The sequence below is a fragment of the Jaculus jaculus genome, chromosome 8 (assembly GCF_020740685.1).
Source record: "Jaculus jaculus isolate mJacJac1 chromosome 8, mJacJac1.mat.Y.cur, whole genome shotgun sequence".
Taxonomy (NCBI): domain Eukaryota; kingdom Metazoa; phylum Chordata; class Mammalia; order Rodentia; family Dipodidae; genus Jaculus; species Jaculus jaculus.
The window spans coordinates 8,196,113-8,218,823 of NC_059109.1; the positions used below are offsets into that span (position 1 = coordinate 8,196,113).

The following is a 22,711-nucleotide window of genomic DNA, read 5'->3' on the forward strand; positions in this document are numbered from 1 at the left end:
GGAAGCACATTTAGGAATCATTTGTTGAAGGTGGTTCTGTCCTCAGGAGGCCTGTGTGTGTATGGTCACATATAAGCAAACTAGTGGCGATGTGGTGACCATGGTGGGGACGGTGTTCCTCCTCAGGCTGGTCACCGCTATGCAAGGCTTCCCCAGTGGCACCTTTTCTGTTCCAACCACCACCCAACTGTTGGGTACCCACCAGTTCTAGTCTCTGGCCAGAGCAAAGTCCTCTGGTCTGAATGACAGGCCTGACTGTCTTCCCCTTGTTGTATTTAATACCTTCTCAATGGGCACCCCCTGTTCCCTTTCCTGGGGTTCCATCTCTCAGCTCTCCCCCTGACCGCCCTCTGTCTGTGTTCTCTGGCTCACAGTGCAATGAGGACCTAGAACGCCCGCCTGCTGACCGTCCCCGCTTACCACGACCATGGCACCCCGCAAGAGGAGCCACCATGGCCTGGGCTTCCTGTGCTGCTTTGGGGGCAGTGACCTCCCCGAGATTGACCTCCGGGACAACCGCCCTCTGCAGTACATGGAGTTCTCCAGCCCCATCCCGAATGCGGAGGAGCTCAACATCCGCTTCGCCGAGCTGGTGGTCAGTGGCAGGGGAGGGGGGCGGGAGGGGCTTGCTTGTGGGGATGTGGGTGTGTGGACAAGCAGAGAGGGACAGAGGGCTGGGGCCGGGGTCCCCGCATCTCAAAACTCTGCTTGGGTTGGTAGATAACATGAGAAATGTCAAGTTCTGGACCCTATAGGGGTCCTAGCAATTTGGATGACGTGCCAGGCAGGGTTTTGCCTCCGCAATGGGACATCCATGGATCACGGAGTACACTGACAATATAGTGAGTGATAGCAGATTCTGGGGGCCGTGGGCATGTCTAGACAGGGGCATGGCTTCTTTAGATAGGCAAGTGATAATGGCTTTTGAAGCAGAAACCTTTCCACTGAAACCCAAAAGCAAAGTGAGGGGCCTGGAGAGATGGCTTAGCGGTTAAAGGCACTTGCCTGTGAAGCCTAAGAACCCAGGTTCAATTCCCCAGTACCCACATGAGCCAGATACACAGGTGGCTAGAGGCCCTGGCATACCCATTGTCTCTTCTCTATCTGCCTCTTTCTCTCTCTCTCTTTTAAGATCTATTTTTATTTATTTATTAGAGAGAGAGAGAGAATGGGCATGATAAGGCCTCTAGGCGCTGCAAATGAACTCCAGATGCATGCGCCACCATGTGCATCTGGCTTACATGGGGCCTGGATAATCAAACCTGGGTCCTTAGGCTTTGCAGGCATGTGCCTTAACCGCTAATCCATCTCTCCAGCCCCCTCTCTCTCTTAAACAAATGAATAAAATAATTTTTTTTTTTTTTTTTTTTTTTGGTTTTCTGAGGTAGGGTCTCACTCTGGTCCAGGCTGACCTGGAATTAACTCTGTAGTGTCAGGGTGGCCTCGAACTCATGGCGATCCTCCTACCTCTGCCTCCCGAGGGCTGGGATTAAAGGCGTGTGCCACCATGCCTGGCTTAATAAAATAATTTTTTAAAAAAGCAATGTGAGATTAGCTAAGAGCATGGGAATTCAGGATGGTTATGGAGGGTCCCTTCAGGAAGAAACAGCATAGGTGACAGTTGTGGGCCAAAGAAGAGCTGGTCCTGTGATGGTGGGGGGCACAATAAAGACCATAGTAGCTAAAGATCGGGGGCTTACTCCCCAGGGCAACAGAAAACTACCAGAGCCTTTGAGGTGACCCAATGTGCTAGACGAAAAGGCCATTCTGGACCTTCTACTGCAGGATGGATCTGGGTTGATCTCAGGAGGGTGTCATAGGGAGACAAGGATGGGTGGGCAAGAAGCAAAGGACCATGGGTAGAAGAAGCTTGAACTAGGTTGAGGAAAGAGCCTGGGGCTCTGATTCAAATATTAAAAAAATACCTCCGCTCCTGTTCTCTGTAGGGTATTGTAGGGAGAATGGCCGCTTAGACTGAGGTGTCAGCATGTATGGAGGGGAAATGGGTGGGTTCAAAGGTGATTTCTGAGGAAAGACACTGGGACTCGGGAAGATGGATGAGTGAGTATGAGTAAGGACCACCCAAGTTTCTGGTGGGCATTGGGCCCTGGATGAGGCAGGCTCTCCTAGAACGCCCCGGGGTTCAGGAAGCGGGGATGAGATAGTCAATTCCCCGTGGCCCCTCTGTGCACGCTCCCTCATCCATAAAAGGCGTGGTTGCAAACTATCAAAGACATCCACAAACCGTGAGGCATTTTGCACAGTGACTGGCCCAGAGCAAAAGGACGTGAACATGTGAACGACCTGAGAGACATCCAAGTGGACAGGGGCCAGAGGAAGCTGGAGCCCCTTGGTCTGGAACTCGGGAACCGGGCGGGCTGGGAGCACGGGCAGGTGAGGGTGGGTGCAAGAGAGGCGAGTCCTTGGAAATGAGCGAGTGGCTTTCACCTAGGGTGTGATGGCTCATCTCAGAACTTTTCTAGACTGGATGAATTGAGGTGGGAAGACCCACCTTCAGTGTGAGTGGAAGGCATCCCATGTGCAGGGGGTCCTCAAGCGTACACACAGGGGAAGGTGAACTGGGACACTGGTGCCCATTGCTCTGGTTTCTGACTGCGGTTGCGATGTGCCCAGCACACTGATGGACTGCCCTTGATCATGGCAGTGAGAAAGGTACCTGAGGCACAGGGGAAGGCACGGAGGGAAGGGAGAAAAGGATGCAGGGTGGCACCCCAAAGAGACTTTGCCGTGTGAAGGTGAAATATGAAATAGAAGCCACGTCAAGAGACCGCCCCCCCCCAAATAATCCCAGCACTCGGGAGTCGGTGTTAGGAGGATCGCCGTGAGTTCAAGGCCACCCTGAGACTAGACAGTGAATTCCAGGTCAGCCTGAGCTAAAGTGAGACCCTACTTCGAAAAAAAAAAAAAAAAGTAACATAGAGTGAGGCAAAAGGGGTGTCTGAGAGTGAGGCTGCATGTACGGGCATGGTGTCCCATCCTTCACTGAATCAGGAGGGGGCTCAGCAAAACCCCATGTGCCTGGGCTGAGCAAAATCAGAAACACGCTCATGGATGTAGACGTGAAGGCTGTTGGCTGTCAGAGACGAGAGTATAATAAACAGCATGTCAAGTTGAATGTAACTGCTGTGTAGTTCGGGAAAGAGATTGTTCCAACCTGGGAAGGTAATGAAAGGTTTTGCTGTCTGAGCCCATCTTTAGCCATAGGAATTAGACAGGAGCCTCCCTCCTCAGGCAGGGTTAGGGAGGGCCACCCAGGTAGAACTAACTGTGAGAAAAGCAAGAGGGTTGAAGAGATTTGGGCTGCAAAAGATGAGGGGTATCAAACTCATCAAAAAAAAAAAAATTCTGATTACAAGGCTGGGAAGATGGCTTAGTGGTTAAGGTGCTTTCCTGCAAAGCCTAAGGACCCAGGTTCAATCCTCTACGTCCCACGTAAGGCAGATGTTCACAGTGGCACATGCGTCTGGAGTTCGTTTGCAGTGGCTAGAGGACCTGGCACACCCATTCTCTCTCTCTATCTCCCTATCTAATTATTTAATCTGTCTGTCTGTCTGTCTCTCTTAAATAGATAAATAAAATGTTTTTTAAAATTCTGATTAAGGGGCTGGAGAGATGGCTTAGCGGTTAAGCGCTTGCCTGTGAAGCCTAAGGACCCCGGTTCGAGGCTCGGTTCTCCAGGTCCCACGTTAGCCAAATGCACAAGGGGGCGCACGCGTCTGGAGTTCGTTTGCAGAGGCTGGAAGCCTTGGCGCGTCCATTCTCTCTCTCCCTCTATCTGTCTTTCTCTCTGTGTCTGTCACTCTCAAATAAATAAATAAATAAAATTAAAAAAAAAAAATTCTGATTAAGGAAAAGAAACCTCAAACAAGGGTGTGGGAATTTTGTCCAATGACATTCCTAAGATGTGTAGAGGAACGTTCTATGAAAGAATCTTTGCTTCGGAATTAAATATGTAGAAATGTTTAGTCTCCAAGACAGGTAAACTGAGGGCTGTTATTTCAAATATCTGTCCACTGGCTGTACTGTCCACTGGCTGCCTGGGGCTGCTGGCCAGTCTGAACTGAGTATAAAATGCACATGGGATTTTAAAGACATAGTTTGGGGAAAAAAATGAGCTTGTGAGCTCACCCATCTCTCAGGAGATGGAGAATCAGGAATTCAGGGTCATCCTTGGCTCCACAGTGAAGTCCAGGCTACCTGGTCTATATGAGACTCTGTCCACAAAAAGTAAGGAAAAAAGACTGTAAAATATCTTACTGATTATTTTTTTTTACATCTATTACTTGTTGAAATTATCGCAATTTATGTGTATTAGTTATGGCAAAATGTAATATTTGAATGAACTTCTCCCACAGCTTATCCTAAATTTTTTAATGTGACTAGGACATCTAAAAATATATGTTGCTTATATTATATTTCTAGTTAATATTTCTGGCCTGGGGGAAGGAAAGCCTTAAATATTTTCCCTAAGATAGGAGCACAGAGCCAAGATTATAAGTGTGGAGATTTTTAAGACCCTTTTATCTCCCGTAGATATCACCACGGCTGTTTATCATACTTGAAAATATAAATGTTAGTAATAATCATGCCTTGGGGTCTTAAAGTGAATTTTGCTTTGGATTTTTCCAGTCTCACTATTGGGCCTGGGGTTGTAGCTCAGTGCTAGAGGCTTGCCTAGCATGTATGTATAGGCCCTGAGATCAATCTGTGGCAACACCACACACACACACACACACACACACACACACACACAAACACTCACACACAAACTCTCACTACTAATTCAACGAGCACACCATGTTTTTATGCCCTGTGAACCATGTTTTTGATGAGTCTTGCAATTGCTTACCAACTATGCAATAAGGAAGTTTCAGAGAGAGCTGTTTGTGAGGCTGATCAAGGAGGATGCTGAGGGTCCGAGGCCAGCCTGAGCTACAAAGTGAGTTGTTCCGGGCCATGGGCTATAGCCATGAGATCCTGTCATAAACATAAAATAAGCCCCAGGACCCACGGAAAGCTAGATACACAAAGTGGCACATGCCTCTGCAGTTCGTTTACAGTGGCAGGAAGACCTGGTGTGCCCATGGTCTACTTCTGTCTTTCTCTGTGCTTGCAAGTAAATAATCAATTAAATTAAAAAAAATGCTAGAGAGATACCTTGGTGGTTAAGGTGTTTGCCTGAAAAACCAAAGGACCCAGGTTAGATTCCCCAGGACCCACGTAAGCCAGATGCACAAGGTGGTTCGTGTGTTTGGAGTTCCCTTCTGGTGACTGGAGATCCTGGCATGCCCATTCTCTCCCTCTCTCTCCATCTACCTGCCTCTCTCTCTCAAATAAATAAATAAAAATAAGAAAAATTTAAAAATAAAAAAGCAAAAGTGGAACAGAAAGAGATCTTTAGGAGCCCCCTAGCTCCTGTACTTACAGCACGAGCCCCAAATATGATAACCTCAGGAGCTCACCATTTCTGCCCCTCAGAAAGTGAGACCAGCCTGGCGGGACCCTGACCCCAGTGTATGCGCAGCCTCATGGGGCACTTCCTACCTTGCTCAGCAACTGGTCCTCACCAGCTTCCCCAACCCATGCTGAACCATGGAATTCCTGGGGAGAGAACCAAGAGGCAGGGCAGCGTCGAAAGATGAAGCGAAGATCTGAGAGAGCGACGGGGCCGGGTCAGGGCATCACTCCCACCTTTGTCGGGCCTTGGTCTGAGAGGTTCCCAGGCTGAGCTCACAAGACGCACAAGATGATGTGGGAAGCGGGGAAGTCGCGCAGAAATGCAGGGGACAAGGTGGCCTGGAGGAGGGAGGAGGCTTTGCTGAGACCAGGACGCACTGGGAGGAAGCAAAGGACCATGGGTAGAAGCAGCCTGCAACTGGTTGAGGCCAGGGGCTGGGACTCTGTGTCAAGTAGAAAACAAAAAGCCCCATTCCTCATTATCTTTGCTGCTCTCAGGGAGGAAGAGGGTAGGCAGGTTTGGGGTGTCCTAATTTCCTGTAGGGATAGATAATCCAACCTCAGCCTTCCTTGGGTTTCAGACAGGTTTGTTGTGTCTTTGCAGGATGAACTGGATCTCACAGACAAAAACCGGGAGGCTGTGTTTGCATTACCACCTGAGAAGAAATGGCAGATCTATTGCAGCAAGAAGAAGGTATTCCCCTACACACACACACACACACACACACACACACACACACACACACACACCACACACCACACACACCACACTTCTGGGTTTCCACAGAAGAACTCTGATCCTTATCTGTCCATTCATCTATCCATCCACCCATCCATCTATCCATCCATCCACCCATCCATCCATCCATCCATCCATCCATCCATCCACCCACCCACCCATCCATCCATCCACCCATCCATCCATCCATCCATCCATGTATCCATCCATCCATCCATCCATCCATCCATCCATGCATCCATCCATCCATGCATCCATGCATCCATCCATCCATCCATCCATCCATCCATCCATCCATCCATGTATCCATCCATCCATCCATGCATCCATGCATCCATCCATCCATCCATGCATCCATCCATCCATCCATCCATCCATCCATCCATCCATGTATCCATCCATCCATCCATCCATCCATCCATGCATCCATCCATCCATGCATCCATGCATCCATCCATCCATCCATCCATCCATCCATCCATGCATCCATCCATCCATCCATCCATCCATCCATCCATCCATCCATCCATCCATCCATCATCTGTGAGATGGTCCTATGCACCAACATCACTCTAGATGTTGAAGGATGAACAAGAAAGGAAGGGAAAGAAGAAAAGAAAAGAAGAGAAAGAGGGCTAGAGAGATTGCTCAGTGGTCACTTGTCTGCAAAGCCTAATGATATGGTTCATTCCCTGGTACCCACATAAAGCCAGATGTACAAAATGGCCCATGCATCTGGAGTTCATTTGCAGCCGCTAGAGCCCCTGATGCTCTCATTCTCTCTCTCTCTCCTCTTCTCTTTCTCCTTCCTCGCAAATAAATAAATAAATATTTTAAAAAGAAAAAATGGGGCCTATCTACAGGGAATTAGTGTTTTCTTTTCTTTTTTAAAATATTTAATTTTATTTATTTGACCGAGGAAGAGGGAGAGAGAGAGGGAGAGAGAATGGACCTGTCAGGGCCTCCAGCCACTGCAAACAAACTCCAGACGCATACGCCCCCTTGTGCATCTGGCTAACGTGGGTCCTGGGGAATCAAACCTCGGTCCTTTGGCTTTGCAGGCAAATGCTTTAACCGCTAAGCCATGCCTCCAGTCGAATTCGTATTTTCTATTCCAGAAACCTACTGGGCAGGCAGCTGCCAAGTTCCTGGACTGGGGCTGGGTCAGTGAGATACAGAAGTGAGAAGTGCCCGCTCCCTTCTTAAGCCTGATGCCACTTCTCTGTGCCATCCCAGAGAAGCTTTGTTGGAAGAACTCAGTGATCGAGGATGGGGTGGGAATCTTTCTTTTCTGCTGCGTCGTGGCCAGAGGTCACACATGGGTCCTCGCTGTCATCAAACTTGCCCCCTTAGCTGGCATTCATTTACAGATGCCGATGGTCCCCATTGTGCTCTTCCCAGACAGGGCTGTGCTGGGCACCAGGCAGCCTTGGGTGGGTGTGTCTCCCCATCTCCTCCAGACCACACCTTCTTCTCTCTTCATCTGTTCCTCACCAATTCTTCCTCTGCTTTTTCTCTTGTCCTTTTATTGTAGCCTTTCTGTTTCTTTCAGGCATGTTCTTTTTGTGACTTGCCTTTCTCATCTCTGCTCGGTCCTCCCATCTTCCAGATTTCAGTCCCAGCTCCTCTGACCTCAGACGGTGATTATTTGGGAACGAGGGTCCTATTATGTCCATGTTCTTCAGGGCAAGTCAGGCAGGTCTTCCCCCTTCCTGTTCCCATTTGGAGTTCTTTTCTCACTCTTCTTGGCCAGGACATTTGTCCCATCGTCAGGGTTCTCCACTAAGCCAGGCTGACTTTATAAAGTGGGAATAGAATCAAATGCCTTTTGGCATTGGAAGGATCCCAAAAAAGTAGCCCGGTTGGAATCTTCAGTCTATTTAAGGAGGCAAGAACGGCCTCAAGAGGCAATAGACTCAGCCAGTCACCTGGCTGAGATGGCAGAGAACCCAGGACTTCTGGGGAGGAAAGTCCTGGAATCTGAGAACCGAGGAGAAGATGGTGGTGGCACAGGCCACAAGTCATTTAATTCAGTGCTTCGTGTCCCTGAATCTCGTGAGAAAACTGGGCCCTAAAAAGACTTGCCATGGAAGGAAGGGAAGAAGGATAAATATTAGGAATAATTAATCATATCTCATGATTCTCCATGATCCAAACTGATGACTATGGGGTTCCCTTAAGTTCCTTCCTATAGAGCTGAAATGAAAAATGGATTAAAATATAAGAAAATCATCACACTACATTCCAAACTAAGTTGTGTGTGTGTTTCCCCACATTATTTGACCCTTCTCATGTGCCCTGACCCTGTCTATAACACACCACCCATCTTGTTCTGCATCATCTGTAATAAGTCAACCCAGTCCTTTTGGGGCCACCCTGTCTCACCCCACTGCACACCCTCTACTGTGGGTAGTTCTAATGTAAGGTATTTCTCTTTCATTAAAAAAAATTAAAATTATTTAGTTATTTGCCGGGGGGGTGGGTACGGTGAGAGACTGGGCACACCATGGCCTCTAGCCACTGCAAATGAACTCCAGGCCTGTGGTGCATCTGAGTTATATGGGTATTGGGGAATCGAACCTGGGTCAGTAGGCTTCTCAGGTGAGCGCCTGAGCCGCTAGGCCATCTCTCCAGCTTCCATGTCTCACTCTTTCATTGGCACTGGATTGTTACATCATGGAAGACCCCATGTCCTTGTCATTCGGGACTTGCAGAGCTGGGTAAGTGCACCTGCCGTAGGCAGCGATGTGCCGGCAAACGCAGGCAGCCACATGCAGAGGCAGAACACTTGGTTCTGGTGCTGTGATTTCCCTCCCAGCGCCAAAGACAAGAGGGTCATCAGCCATGAGGACTTTAATATCTAGAGCCATGAGAAGCCATAGAGACCAGAGCAATAACCTTTCTACTGGTCTAAAATTGGCTTTTTTAGGAAACCAGATAATGAAGTTCTAGAGGACAGAGGCTCAAGGCCAGCGGTACCGGGGAAGAAGCTCCTCAGGGGCTCTGGAACAGGTTTCCATCAGGGTCTCTAGCAGACGGTCCCACAGGGTCTTCTAGAACAAGATTCATCAGGGGTATCTGGAGCAGTCATCCACTGAGGGTCTTCTAGAGCGATCTACCCAGGGTCTTCAGGACAGGTGTTTTATCAGGGACATCTGGAAGAGGTGGGGCCTCAAGGTCTTCTAGAGTATATCGGGGTTTCTGGAGCAGGGGTTTTGTGACTGGGCGGCCAAATCAGGTGCTCTTATGCCAATTAGGAAGCAGGAGACTGGCTGGCAGCAGAGAAGGGAAATGTTGGATGTGACCCAGAAGAGGAGAGAAGAGGCAGCGGGATGTATGTCAGGCCCAAAAGCAGGTTCTTTGTCTGAGGTAGTCTAGATTCCGGTCAAAGTTTTTATTTGCTGAACTCCCATCATCTTTGCTCTCACCAGGAGTTGAGTGAGCCTTTCATGTGGGTGCTGAGAGCTGGAGCACATGCCCGTTATGACTGTGCCTCCCCGTGGTGCACACCCAGGTTCAGGAGTGTGCAGTGAGCCTGTCTCCCCATGGTGCACGCCCCTGCTTCAGGAGAGTGAGCAGTGAGCCTGTCTCCCCATGGTGCACGCCCCTGCTTCAGGAGAGTGCGCAGTGAGCCTGTCTCCCCATGGTGCATGCCCCTGCTTCAGGAGAGTGTGCAGTGAGCCTGTCTCCCCATGGTGCACGCCCCTGCTTCAGGAGAGTGTGCAGTGAGCCTGTCTCCCCATGGTGCACGCCCCTGCTTCAGGAGAGTGTGCAGTGAGCCTGTCTCCCCATGGTGCACGCCCCTGCTTCAGGAGAGTGTGCAATGAGCCTGTCTCCCCATGGTGCACGCCCCTGCTTCAGGAGAGTGTGCAGTGAGCCTGTCTCCCCATGGTGCACGCCCCGCTTCAGGAGAGTGTGCAATGAGCCTGTCTCCCCATGGTGCACGCCCCTGCTTCAGGAGAGTGTGCAATGAGCCTGTCTCCCCATGGTGCACGCCCCTGCTTCAGGAGAGTGTGCAATGAGCCTGTCTCCCCATGGTGCACGCCCCTGCTTCAGGAGAGTGTGCAGTGAGCCTGTCTCCCCATGGTGCACGCCCCTGCTTCAGGAGAGTGTGCAATGAGCCTGTCTCCCCATGGTGCACGCCCCTGCTTCAGGAGAGTGTGCAGTGAGCCTGTCTCCCCATGGTGCACGCCCCTGCTTCAGGAGAGTGTGCAATGAGCCTGTCTCCCCATGGTGCACGCCCCTGCTTCAGGAGAGTGTGCAGTGAGCCTGTCTCCCCATGGTGCACGCCCCTGCTTCAGGAGAGTGTGCAATGAGCCTGTCTCCCCATGGTGCACGCCCCTGCTTCAGGAGAGTGTGCAGTGAGAAAATGACAGGCCTCATGGGAGCTTTCCAGAACCCAGGGTTGTGGAGTTTCTCCTCCTGTCTCTACAGTTTCTATTTTCTAGGGTGTGGCCAGCACTGCGTAGGATACCTTATGTCAGTGTTGTCAAACTGTCTGAGACAGACCAAACTCTGACATTTCTAAGCCACCAGTGACCAATGCTTGTCTACCCTACAAGAATGATGTGATCAGATAGAAACAAAAAGATGGAACAAAATGAAAGATAATCAAAAGTACCCATAAAAACATATGAGTCCAACAACCATGAAATAATATTTTATTAACTACAGGTGGAACAGATGTAGTAGGAATAAAAGGATATTTTTAACTTTATATATGTGGTTCATTAAATGTGACCCCTGATATGTTTTCTGCTCATGTGCTTGGCCGGTCATAGGAGCAAGTGTCTTTTTTTTTTTTTTTTTTTTTTTGGTGCAGGAGCAGGAGGACCCCAACAAGCTGGCGACCAGCTGGCCCGAGTATTACATCGATCGTATCAATTCCATGGCTGCGGTGAGTGGCTGTTCCTCTCCTGCTTGTTCCCAGCACCAGCGGGCGGAGGGGGGTCAGTGGTACTTCAATATCACCACACCATTTTTCTGCACTTTCCCCTCCACCCCAGTGCTGTGCTCAATAGACCCAGCAGCTTTCCAGAGATCTTGTAATAAGTCAGGGAATCAGCTTCTCTCGGCTCATGAATCCCCCCTTAAACCCACCTGAGCCTTGAAGCAGGCTTGGCCAGCCACCGTCTCTGTTTCCCAGATGAAGAAATCCCGCCCTCTCGGAGTCTGAGTGTGTCTTAGTAAAAGCTCTTCCCTGACTAGGCGAGGTGGCCCCTTGGTCATGCATGGGCCCGGGAGGCAGGTGGCCCCGTTTGACCCCTTTCACCTTAACCTGTGGGCCTCAGATGCAGAGTCTGTACGCATTTGATGAAGAAGAGATGGACATAAGGAACCGAGTTGTAGAAGACCTGAAGACATCCCTGCGGACACAGCCCATGAGGTGACTCAGCCTGTCCCCCATCCCTTGTGCCTCCCATGCCTCCTTCCAGTGGTCCGACAGACTCGTAACTCCCCGTCCCATGCTGGCCTGTTATCAACCCCACCCCAGCTTTCCCTGAGGTCTATTTCATATTCTTTGCTTTCAAGCTTTCACTTCTCTCCCCTGGGTCATTGGGTGACTGCCAGGGGACAGCAGGAGAGGAAGAAAGGAGTTGGCATAGGAGAGTGGGTAAGCCTTGGGTTTCCAGGAGCTCTTGAAAGAGCCTTTGAGGGATGGGTGATGTCTAAGGAAAGGTTTTCTGAGATGGCACAGAGTGAATGCCTGTCTAGGGAGGAGGTGGAGATGGGCTGAGAAACTCTCTAACCACAACCACTAGGGGGAGATGGTGAGTCCGTGAGCAAGATCCGGCCTCCTGGCATGGGAGCCATCCAAGAAGCAAAGGAGAACATTTGTTAACTAGGATCCACATATGAGAGAGAACATGCGACGTTTGGCTTTCTGGGCCTGGGTTAGTTCACTTAGTATAATTCTTTCCAGATCCATCCATTTCCCTGCAAATTTCATAATTTCATTTTTCCTTACCACTGAATAAAACTCCATTGTGTAAATGTACCACATATTTATTATCCTATCTTCGCAAGACCCTCATAATAGGAGGAAAAGATGATGACATCAAAATAAAAGAGAGACTGATGGTGAGAGGGAGGGGGTATGATGCAGAGCGGAGTTGTGAGGGGGAGGTGGGGGAGGGGAGGGAATTATCATGGTTTAATGTCTGTAAGGATAGAAGCTGTCAAAAAAAATTAAAGAAAAAAAAAAAACAGAAGCAAAGGATAGTGGTGGATGCCAAGGCCACCCTATGTACAGAGTCCAAAATGGGCCCCAAAGGGATCCTGGCTTTGGGCTCTGCTCCATGGTGTAACGGAAGTGATTCGCTCTGGCTGGCGTGCCTACAGTTAAAATTTTCAGCTGTTTTGCAGACGGGTTGTTAAACACAGCTTTGATTAAAATTTAAATGTTATAAACTTATGTTTAAATAAGTGATAACCAAAGCAATATTTGAAGTAGACCACTAATTACCTTATTAATCCCCCCCCCCACATCTCACTATTACGTAAGCTGTCTACTACACTGTGTGCTCCTGAGTTTGTGCCCGTGGCGCGCCAGGGAACAGCATGCCATGATGCATCTCTTGAACCCCGTGTTCAATGCCATCACAGCAAGAGCTTGGAATTTTCTTGGCTAGCAGCCAAAGACATGGGCAAATAGTACCATCAGGCCTTCTTCCCTCCCTTCCTCCATCCCTCTCTTCTTCCCTCCTCTCTCCTTCTTCCTTTCTTTACCCCCCACTCCCCACATCCCTCTCATATCTTCCCTTTCTTTCCCCAAAGTCCTGTTATTTAGCACTTAATAGCTGTCTTCTCACACAGAGGATTGTGTGGGCTATTTCTGTGCCCCAGGAGTCTGTAAACAAACTCTGGGAGACTGAGGACAACTCATTTCCAGAATGTCCCTCTGATACGGTGGTGTTGGGCTCAGAACGAGAGGCAGGAAGGGATGAGGTAGTTAAAAAAGCAAGGAGGGGGCTGGAGAGATGGCTTAGCGGTTAAGCGCTCGCCTGTGAAGCCTAAGGACCCCGGTTCGAGGCTCGGTTCCCCAGGTCCCACGCTAGCCAGATGCACAAGGGGGCGCACGCGTCTGGAGTTCGTTTGCAGTGGCTGGAAGCCCTGGCGCACCCATTCTCTCTCTCTCCCTCTATCTGTCTTTCTCTCCGTGTCTGTCGCTCTCAAATAAATAAATAAAAAATGAGCAAAAAATATTAAAAAAAAAAGCAAGGAGGCTGAGGAGGCACTGGCATGTTCATCTCCCCATCACTCAGTTCATTTTGCTTTCCCATAATAAAATTCTGTTCACAAGAATTATATGTAGTCATCGTACAAATTGTATGAAATAAAGACAAGCATATAATAGGAAAAAGAAAAACATGTATTGTTGACTTAATTTGAGAGCATATTCCATTGTTCCAGGCAAATTTGTACAGTGATATAAATACACAGAGATACAGCTATGTATTAATATGTTATTCCTGAAACTCAGTTGGTGAACATTTTTTTCAGATAATCAATTATGCTACTAAATTAAAGAAACTACACTATTTGGGGGAGCATGTGTTGCCATAGATGTCTCGTGCCTATAAAACCTATCTACCACTTTTCAGAAATGATACTTTTGAATAATAAAATAAAATAGGCAAATAGATAGGGTTGAAGAACAAACCAATTCAATTAAAATATAGCTAGCAAATATTAAAGATGCATGAGATGGCAATGAACGTACTTCTTTATGCCTGTAACAGCAAGAGCTGGCAGCGGGTCTGATAACTATAATCTTGAGATACCAGTGGGTGTAAATGATATTTCAACATACCTGCAACAACTATAATTTGATACAAAAATAGCAGTGATTTGTGCAGGTGAGAAAGTCAGAGATTCTGCTAATAGCTCTGTCATTTATAGCCTCCCTTCATCATTGAAGGGAATGCTAATTTTCAGTTAGAAGTTATCAGAAATAAAAGTGTAATTTTCTCTTCCCATCTAAGTCCTCAGGCCCCTGAGTGCTATACATGGGCTCTTTAAAGGAACGCAGACTCCAGGGTTAAGAATGATGAAAATAAGTGGCCTGTCATATTTCCTGCTAACAGTTGAGCCCTGCTATTTTCCCAAGGATTCTCTGAAATGTGGTTTTCCGCTCTTGGCCCCTTGGCTCATCAGTTTTGATGGCCTCTCCAATAGGGCTGTATCTGGACACCTAACGATAATTCTCTTAATGCCTGGTCTCACTGTACACGAGTCTTCAGGTATGCTGGTCATAATAATTGGGATCATATCTTTTCACATGATTCTTATTGGAGCTGCGCAACTGATGGTTAATGATACACAGATGGAGTGTTTTAGTTTATCTTGACATCATTGCAAATACCTGAAAAAATTAACTTAAGGGAAGAAAGGTTCATTTTAGCTCACACTTTCACAGAGTTCAGGCCATGGTCACTCAGCTCTATGCCTGTGGGTCTAAATAAGGCAGAACATGGTGAGGGTGAGAGCGTGTGGCAGAGGTTTCCCACATCACAGTGGGCAGGAAGGAGAGAGCGGAGGGGAGGGTCCAGGGACAACCTATGTTCTTCAAAGTCACACTACCAGTGACATAATACTTCTCCAAGCTAGGACCTCCCTCAGACTGATTCTAGAACCTTCTAAACTAGCGCCAGTGGCTGGGGACGAAGCTTTCAGTGCATGAGTCTTTCGGAGAGACATTTCATAAACAGACAATAACACACAGCAGTTAAAATGCAAATAAAATGTGACTCCTCTTAAAAGTAATAGGAGTTCATTTTTCTTTTGTAATGGGGAGGTAATATGATGGAGAACGGAATTTCAAATGGGAAAGTGTGGGGGTGGGGAGGGAGGGAATTACCATGGGATATATTTTATAATCATGGAAAATGTTAATAAAAATTAAAAAAAAAGTAATAGGAGTTCAATGCTATGTATAATTTTTTAAAACAAGTTTTATTCATTGAATTTGCAAGAGAGAGAGAGAGAGGCAGTGAGGGAGGGAGAGAGAGAATACTGGCATGCCAGAGCCTCTGTGACTGCAAAGGGACTCCACACACGTGTGCCGCTTTGTACAGCTGCCTTCACGTGGGTACCGAGGAACTGAACGTGGGCTGAAAGGCTTTGCAAAGCAAAGTGCCTTTAACTACTGAGCTATCTCCCCAGCCCCTATGTACAAACTTTATCATATAAAGTGCACAGATGGTTAAGACGTTTGCCTGCAAAGCCAAAGGATCCCAGTTCGACTCTCCGGGACCCACGTTAGCCAGATGCACAAGGGGGCGCATGCATCTGGAGTTCGTTTGCAATGGCTGGAGGCCCTGGTGTGCCCATTCTCTCTCTCTCTCTCTCAAATAAATGAATAAAATATATTAAACAATAAAGTGCACAGATAACGGGGGTATTTATTTGCAAAAATGTACGAGGAATGACATGCAAAGACAGGAGTGCCTTTTTATCCCCCCTAATGGCGCCGGCTGATAGGTTTGTGACCCGTTTCATGGAGCTGGAGGGCCTGACCTGTCTGCTCAACTTCCTCCGGAGCATGGACCACGCCACGTGCGAGAGCCGCATCCACACCTCACTCATCGGTTGCATCAAGGCGCTCATGAACAATTCCCAGGGGCGGGCGCACGTGCTGGCGCAGCCCGAGGCCATCAGCACCATCGCGCGGAGCCTGCGCACGGAGAACAGCAAGACCAAGGTGGCCGCGCTGGAGATCCTGGGCGCCGTGTGCCTCGTGCCTGGAGGTCACAAGAAGGTGCTGGAAGCCATGCTGCACTACCAGGCGTATGCCGCGGAGCGCACGCGCTTCCAGGTGAGGACCCCCACGGGAGCCAGCGGCCCCCCAGGGTCAGGTTGACGGACTGAGGACAGAAGCTTGTCAGGGACCTTGCATAGGACTGCATAGCCTAGTCGTCCAGGGCAGATCGAACTGGGACCCCAAGGGCGGGTGTTGCCAGGCGTGGTGGCGCACACCTTAAATTCCAGCACTTGGGAAGCATCAAGTACTCTGACAGAAGTCTGTCATTGTGTTGGGAAACCTTGTAGGTTTCTCTGATCAAAGGTCATTGTGGATGGTAGGCCCAAGCTGGAAGTGGGGGTTACAGGTCAGTGTCCACTAAGAAATTGAGGAAAAAGATAACTAATATACAAGAGTTAGAGAGGAGAGAGATAGAGGGGAGAGGGGGAAAGGGAGGGAGGGAAGATGTAGGAGATTTAGGTCAGTTTTGATCCTACCCTCTCCAGTGTCTTGTAGTTCAGGTGTTTCCTGTAAGGGACTAGTGAAGGTTCGGCCATTTGGTCTGTCTTTTAGGAAGTAGAATTTTATGGTACCATTGCTGTTTGTGTCCGGATTGGTAGAAGGAGTGCTGTGAGTTTGAGGCTAGCCTAAGAATACAGAGAGACCCTACCTAAAAAAAAAAACAAAAACTGGTGTCCATGAGGCTGGGGAGTGGAGAGGGACAGCTGGGGCAGACAGGATGCAGTACTATGGTGGTGCCCGGCACTGGAAACAAAGTCCTGAGGGCTAAGAGCTGAGCCGAGAGCAAAGCACTTGGGACCAGGGCGCAGAGAAGCAAGGAGACTCCTTGGCAGGGGCGAGATCTGGAGAGGTGCGGATAAATTAGACAGGCTTGCCCAGGCAGAGGATGGAGGGGGCTCGCTCCTAGGTGGGCTGGAAGGAGAGGTGTCGAGGCTGTTCTCCTAACGTCCTGAGACCCTTCTCCATCCTGCCCTCCCTTCCCGTCAGACCCTGCTGAATGAGCTCGACCGGAGTCTAGGCCGGTACCGGGACGAGGTGAACCTCAAGACAGCCATCATGTCCTTTATCAATGCTGTCCTCAACGCGGGGGCAGGAGAGGTGAGTCCTCTCTTTTTCGTTCTTGTTCTTACCTCCCTTCCTGGACCCAGGGGCGTATGTGAGTGGGGCCACCTCAGAAGGGGCTGAGGCATCTGGTCAGTGTGTCCCTGCTGCCATGGTCACCTTCAGGTCACCTTTAGAAGCTTGCCTCCTTCCCTTGGATTTGTGAAAGACTAGCCGGTCATGAAGGTGACTGCAATAAGGGCCATGCCATGTCAACCAGACCTGGGCTTCACAGCCCCCTCGCTTCTCCACACCATTCTATTTGGTTTTATCTAAGCCTGGGGGAGGATTTCCATCTGGGTCATGCACAAACCCTCAGCAAGACAGACTGGTGATAGTAGCATGGAGATCCTTAGGGGAGAAAGGCAACGTTTGGGCCTTCTTTCTAGAACTTTCTAGAAACTTGCTTTGAGACTGCTTTCTGGATTGACTGGCCATGATCTTTTAGTACCTTGTGAGGGGAGGTGTGAGTTCTGCGTTCTCTTCCTCTGGACTCAGGATGGGATTCCCAGGACGTAAAGGCGGGAACATAAGGAGATGGCTTGTTCTGTAAGCGTGAGGACCCGAGTTCAGATTCTCGGCGCCCGTGCTAGGTGGGCGTGGTGGCTCACCTGTAATCCCAGCCCTTGGGAAACAAGAGACAGAGGATCTCTGGGGCAAATTGGCTTGCTTAGACTAGCCGAGTCTGTGAGCTCTGGGTTCAAGCGAGAGAAGCTATCTTAATAAAGTGGTGGAGGAAGACACCCAATAGCAACCTCTGTCCTCTGTATACACGTGCACGTGTACACACAAACACACACACACACACACACACACACACCAAATAGATGTGCATACAAAATAGGAACATTAGAAAAGCTGGAAGCTGGGTAAAATCCCATATGCCCCAACCAAGGTTAAACAGAAAGGCAAAAGGGAAAAAAATAGTAATTTAACTTTTTTATATTTCATTCATTTATTTATTTGAGAAAGAGGGAGAGTGAGACAAAAGAAGCCACAGCGAAGTGGACAGAGAGATAGAAAGAGAAAGAGAAAGAGAGAGTGGGCATGTCGGGGCTTCTAGCCACTGCAAACTCCAGGCAAACATGCCACCTTGTGCATCTGGCTTTACCTGAGTACTGGAGACCTGAACTCAGATCCTCAGGCTTTACAGGCAAACACCTTAGCCGCTGAGTTCTCTCTTCAGCCCCAAACTGCTAGTTTAGTGACCTCTATAATTCCCGGTTTCCTGTCAGCATGCTTTTATTGTTTTTGTTGTTGTTGTTTATCAATTATCTTATTGATTGATTGATTTTTGCATGCAGTCCTGATGACCTGAGTTAGGAGAGGCAGGCTGGGGAACCACCTGTCCCTAAGATTATGGCACCCTTTTGTCACTTACGGCTGTCTCGTGTCCTGACACGATCTCTCCCATAGGTAGATGCTACTAAGCCTATTTTATAGGCTGTTTCAAAGCCACAAAACTAGGAGTGACGGCACAGGGAGGTCAGCCACAGTCTCTCTGACTCCTGGGCTCCTGTGCCGTGTCACTCTACCTATCGATGCCAGAGGCTAAGAGCAGGCTATTGAGGGACAGAAAGGGACTGAGGTGGCAGAGCTGGCAGGAGAGCCGGGCAGCGAACTTGATTTAGAGAGACAGCAAGGTCAGCGTCAGCCTCTTGCCATCCTTCCGGAACTGGAAATAGCCTCAGGAGAGTTTGCTCTAGAAGATGACAGGGGCGGTGGCCGAGGTGGGTGGTGAGGGGGTCTCCAGGTGACTCTTGAGACTGTCCGCTGAGTCTGACGTTCCCTTGGCTCCGTGCAGGATAACCTGGAGTTCCGCCTCCATCTCCGGTATGAGTTCCTGATGCTGGGGATCCAGCCGGTGATTGACAAGCTCCGGCAGCACGAAAACGCCATCCTGGACAGGTAAGGCCCTGGCCACCCGGCCCCACCACACACCCGCGGGGACAGTGGCTCTGCTGCAGATGGTCGGGACCTTAGTGAATGCTGTGCTTCCCCCGGGGACCACTTACCCTACTCAGCCTAGCTTCGGAATCAGCTCTGGGTACAGCAGGTGGACCCTGGCCCCCTGCTCTTTGCTAACCTGCTTATCTCACCCCTGAGGCTATAGATGCACAAACCCACTGGCCCTTAGCCAGGCCTCCCGAGGAACGTCTAGAAATAGGTGTGGGTGGTCTTTGGGTTTCTTGCTATTTGGAGGACACCATTAGTGATTGCTGGAAGAGAGCAGAAATGCAGATGCTGCCCAAAATGCATGCTATAAATACCCCGTGGCTCAAAGGGCAGAATAGCCTCCTTATATGTTACTAGCGGGCCCCACTGGCTCTGGCCCATTGATGGAGGCTATCTTAAGATGCTGGGCTTCAAGGAGAGGGGAATGATCATTTTTAGAAAGGCGGGCTTTATTCAGTGGGAGTAGAAAGCAAGGGAGAGGTTTGCTTTGAAGACCGAATTGGGGATACTATGAGAGCCCTGGGGAAGGCAGTGGTCCTTAGTGGTGGCGGATTTTGTCTTCCAGTAAGGCTGGAGACATTTTTCAGTTAGCACGCTTGGAGAAGGGGCTTTTGTTTTCCTGAGACCCAGTCTCACTCTGTGAGCCTCGTGAGTGCTGGGGTTACAGATCTGACCGTTACACCTGGCTTGCATGGGGGTTCTATTGGCATTGCATGGGTAGAGGGCAGGGACATGCAAGGTATCCTGTAGCACACCACAGCCTCCCATCACCACACAGATGACTGTGCCAAGCCTGTCAGTAATGCCAAAGAAACTGGATCTACAATGATAGCACCCTGGGCCAGCTTCCGTGAAGGAAGACTGTGGGATCTTATGAAAGTAGGCAGTATTGACCTACGTCATGTGGCTTGTTTCCGGTTTTTCCATAGCTTCATCTAAATAAAATTTTTGGGCATCGCCAAATGGGGATTTCAGGGGCTGGAATCCTCCATCAGGGAAGTGCTAGATGTAACAGCACCTTTTCCTATCCCCTCCTTCTTAATCTCCTTAGGCACTTGGACTTCTTTGAGATGGTCCGGAATGAGGACGACCTGGAGCTGGCCCGGAGGTTTGACATGGTGAGGTGCCTGTGGGAACACGGTGGTGGCATGGGGTCCCGAGTGATCTTATAATCACTGCTTCAGATCCTGGGCTTGGCAAAAGCCCTGCGTTGAGGAGTCACTGGTGGAGGAGTCACATGGCCCATGGCCAGGGCTGGCTTCTTTTCTTATCCATTGGGGTGTGTGTGTGTGTGTGTGTTACCTTCACATTGCTAGACAAACATCTGACCAGAAGCAGCTCATGGGAGAAAAGGGTTTGTTTCAGGTTTACAGAATTCAGGGGAAACACCATCAACGGTGGAAGAATCTAGCTCATCCCATCATACATCAGCACAGCAGAGGGAGGTGAAGCAATAGGTAGGAAGTACCACCAGCCGGAGCTCAGACTGCTCTGAACACACCTTAGGGCTGGACTACAAAATCAAGCCCCAGTGACATCTCCTCCAGCGGGCTGCTGGAGATTCAGGTTGCAAGCTTAATCAAATTATATATATATATATATACACACACACACACACACACACACATATATATATATATACATATATATATATACACATACACACATACACACACATTCATATATAAACACACACACACACACACACACACACACACATCAGGGGCTGGAGAGATGGCTTACTGGTTAAGGCACTTGCCTGCAAAGCCTAAGGACCCATGTTCGACTCTCCAGGTCCCATGTAAGGCTGACACACAAAGTTGAGGCAAGCACAAGGTCGCACATGCCCACTAGCTGGCACAAGTGTCTGGAGTTCTAATTCTCTCTCTCTTTCTCTAAAATAAAACAAATAATTTAAAAAAAATCTCATGGGGCTGGAGAGATGGCTTAGTGCTTAAGTGCTTGCCCGTGAAGCCTAAGGATCCCTTCAAGGCTCAATTCCCCAGGACCCATGTAAACCAGATGCACAAGCTGGCACACACATCTGCAGTTTGTTTGCAGTGGCTGGAGGCCCTGGTGTGCCCATTCTCTCTCTACCTATCTGCCCATTTTCTGTTGTCTGTCTATCACTCTCAAATAAACAAAAATATAAAAAATAAATCTCAGATTGCCAAGCATAGTGGTACATTCTTTTAATCTCAGCACTTGGGAGGCAGAGGCAGGAGGATCACTGGGAGTTTGAGACCAGCCTGAGACTCCATAGTGAATTCCAGGTCAGCCTGTGCTGGAGCAAGATGCTACCTCAAAAAACATAATAAATATCTTTTTTAAAAATCTCAGGCTATGGGGGACATGCATTCATATTTAAACTATCGTGTATGCATGTAGGCACACACACATTTGTGTATGTGTTTATATATGTTTACATGCATGTGTGGAGGTCAGTGGTTGACATCGGTTGTTCTCAGTCTCTCTCCACCTTAATCTCTCATTGAGCCTAGACCTCACCTATTCAGATCCACCTGTCTCTACCTCCCCAGGGCACTGCCCCACCCAGTATTTTACCTGGTTGCTAGGCATTCCTCACAGTTGCACAGCAAATGCTCAACCCACTGAGCCATCTGCCCAGCTTTGCATGATCTGCTTCTGATGGAGCTCACCTGTTTAGCCATACCTGGCCATCTGCCCCCAAGGAGACCAAAAGTCTCCAAGGAAGGACAGCCAGTTCTTGTACATATGTGGGCTCTGGTACCTTTCTTGGGCTGGCTTTCCTCAGCTCTTCCTAGCAATTTCCTGAGTCATCTTTCTCCATCCCTAGCCAGGTCATGCTTAACAAACCAAATCATATTTCCATCAAAGCCTCAGCAATCCTGAAAATATACACTTCTCTTTCTTGCTTACACGCTCTAGTAGAAAATCCAGCCCAGGGGCTGAAGAGATGGCTCAGTGTCTAAGCCGCATGCCTGCAAAGCCTAAGGACTGTGGGTTTGATTCTCCAGGTCCACATAAGCCAGATGTACAAGGTGGAACATGCATCTGGAGTCTACAGTGGCTGGAAGCCCTGGTGCACCCATTCTCACTCTCTGTCTCTCTCTCTGACTCTAATAAAAAAAAATATATATAGGACTGGAGAGATGTCTTAGCAGTTAAATGCTTGCTGTGAAGCCTCAGGACCTTGGTTCAAGGCTCAATTCCCCAGGACCCACGTTAGCCAGATGCACGAGGGGGTACACGCATCTGGAGTTCGTTTGCAGTGTCTGGAGGACCTGGCGCACCCATTCTCTCTCTCTGCCTCTTTCTCTCTCTCTCTCTCTCTGCCTCTTTCTGTCTGTCACTTTCAAATAAATAAATAAATAAACAAAAAATTTTAAAAAATGAATATAAAATCTTTAAAATCCAACCCAAACAGTAGCCTCCTTGTAGGCAGTGGTGTTTTCAGGTGCTGAGTGTCACCCACATTTACAGAGAAGGAGACTGGGTTATGGCATATCAGCTGTCACACAACCAGAGCAGACATGGGACTTGAACCTAGGTCCAGCCTAGGCCTCAGGCCCCTCTTCCTTCCTTTCACGTGGACCAGCTGTTCTCAGCCAGGAGTGATTTGGCCCCCCCTTGATCCTCTATGGGGCATTTATCCAGAGGAGAGATGTTTGTTTTCTGGATGCCCCAAGGTG

General features: G+C 48.9%; 1 protein-coding gene across 2 annotated transcripts in view; it reads left to right on the forward strand.

Moving 5' to 3' along the window:
• The first annotated feature begins 374 nt into the window (after positions 1–374).
• Daam2 (dishevelled associated activator of morphogenesis 2) overlaps positions 375–22,711 on the forward strand; it is a 69,159-nt gene continuing 46,822 nt past the window's right edge. For both annotated transcript variants that reach the window (XM_045155983.1, XM_004649525.3), the window contains exons 1-8: positions 375–595; positions 6,083–6,172; positions 11,040–11,114; positions 11,509–11,603; positions 15,701–16,034; positions 16,968–17,078; positions 18,886–18,989; positions 20,089–20,155. In XM_045155983.1, the coding sequence (XP_045011918.1) occupies positions 428–595; positions 6,083–6,172; positions 11,040–11,114; positions 11,509–11,603; positions 15,701–16,034; positions 16,968–17,078; positions 18,886–18,989; positions 20,089–20,155 (1,044 nt within the window). In that variant the 5' untranslated portion in view covers positions 375–427. The remainder of the gene's footprint in view (positions 596–6,082; positions 6,173–11,039; positions 11,115–11,508; positions 11,604–15,700; positions 16,035–16,967; positions 17,079–18,885; positions 18,990–20,088; positions 20,156–22,711) is intronic.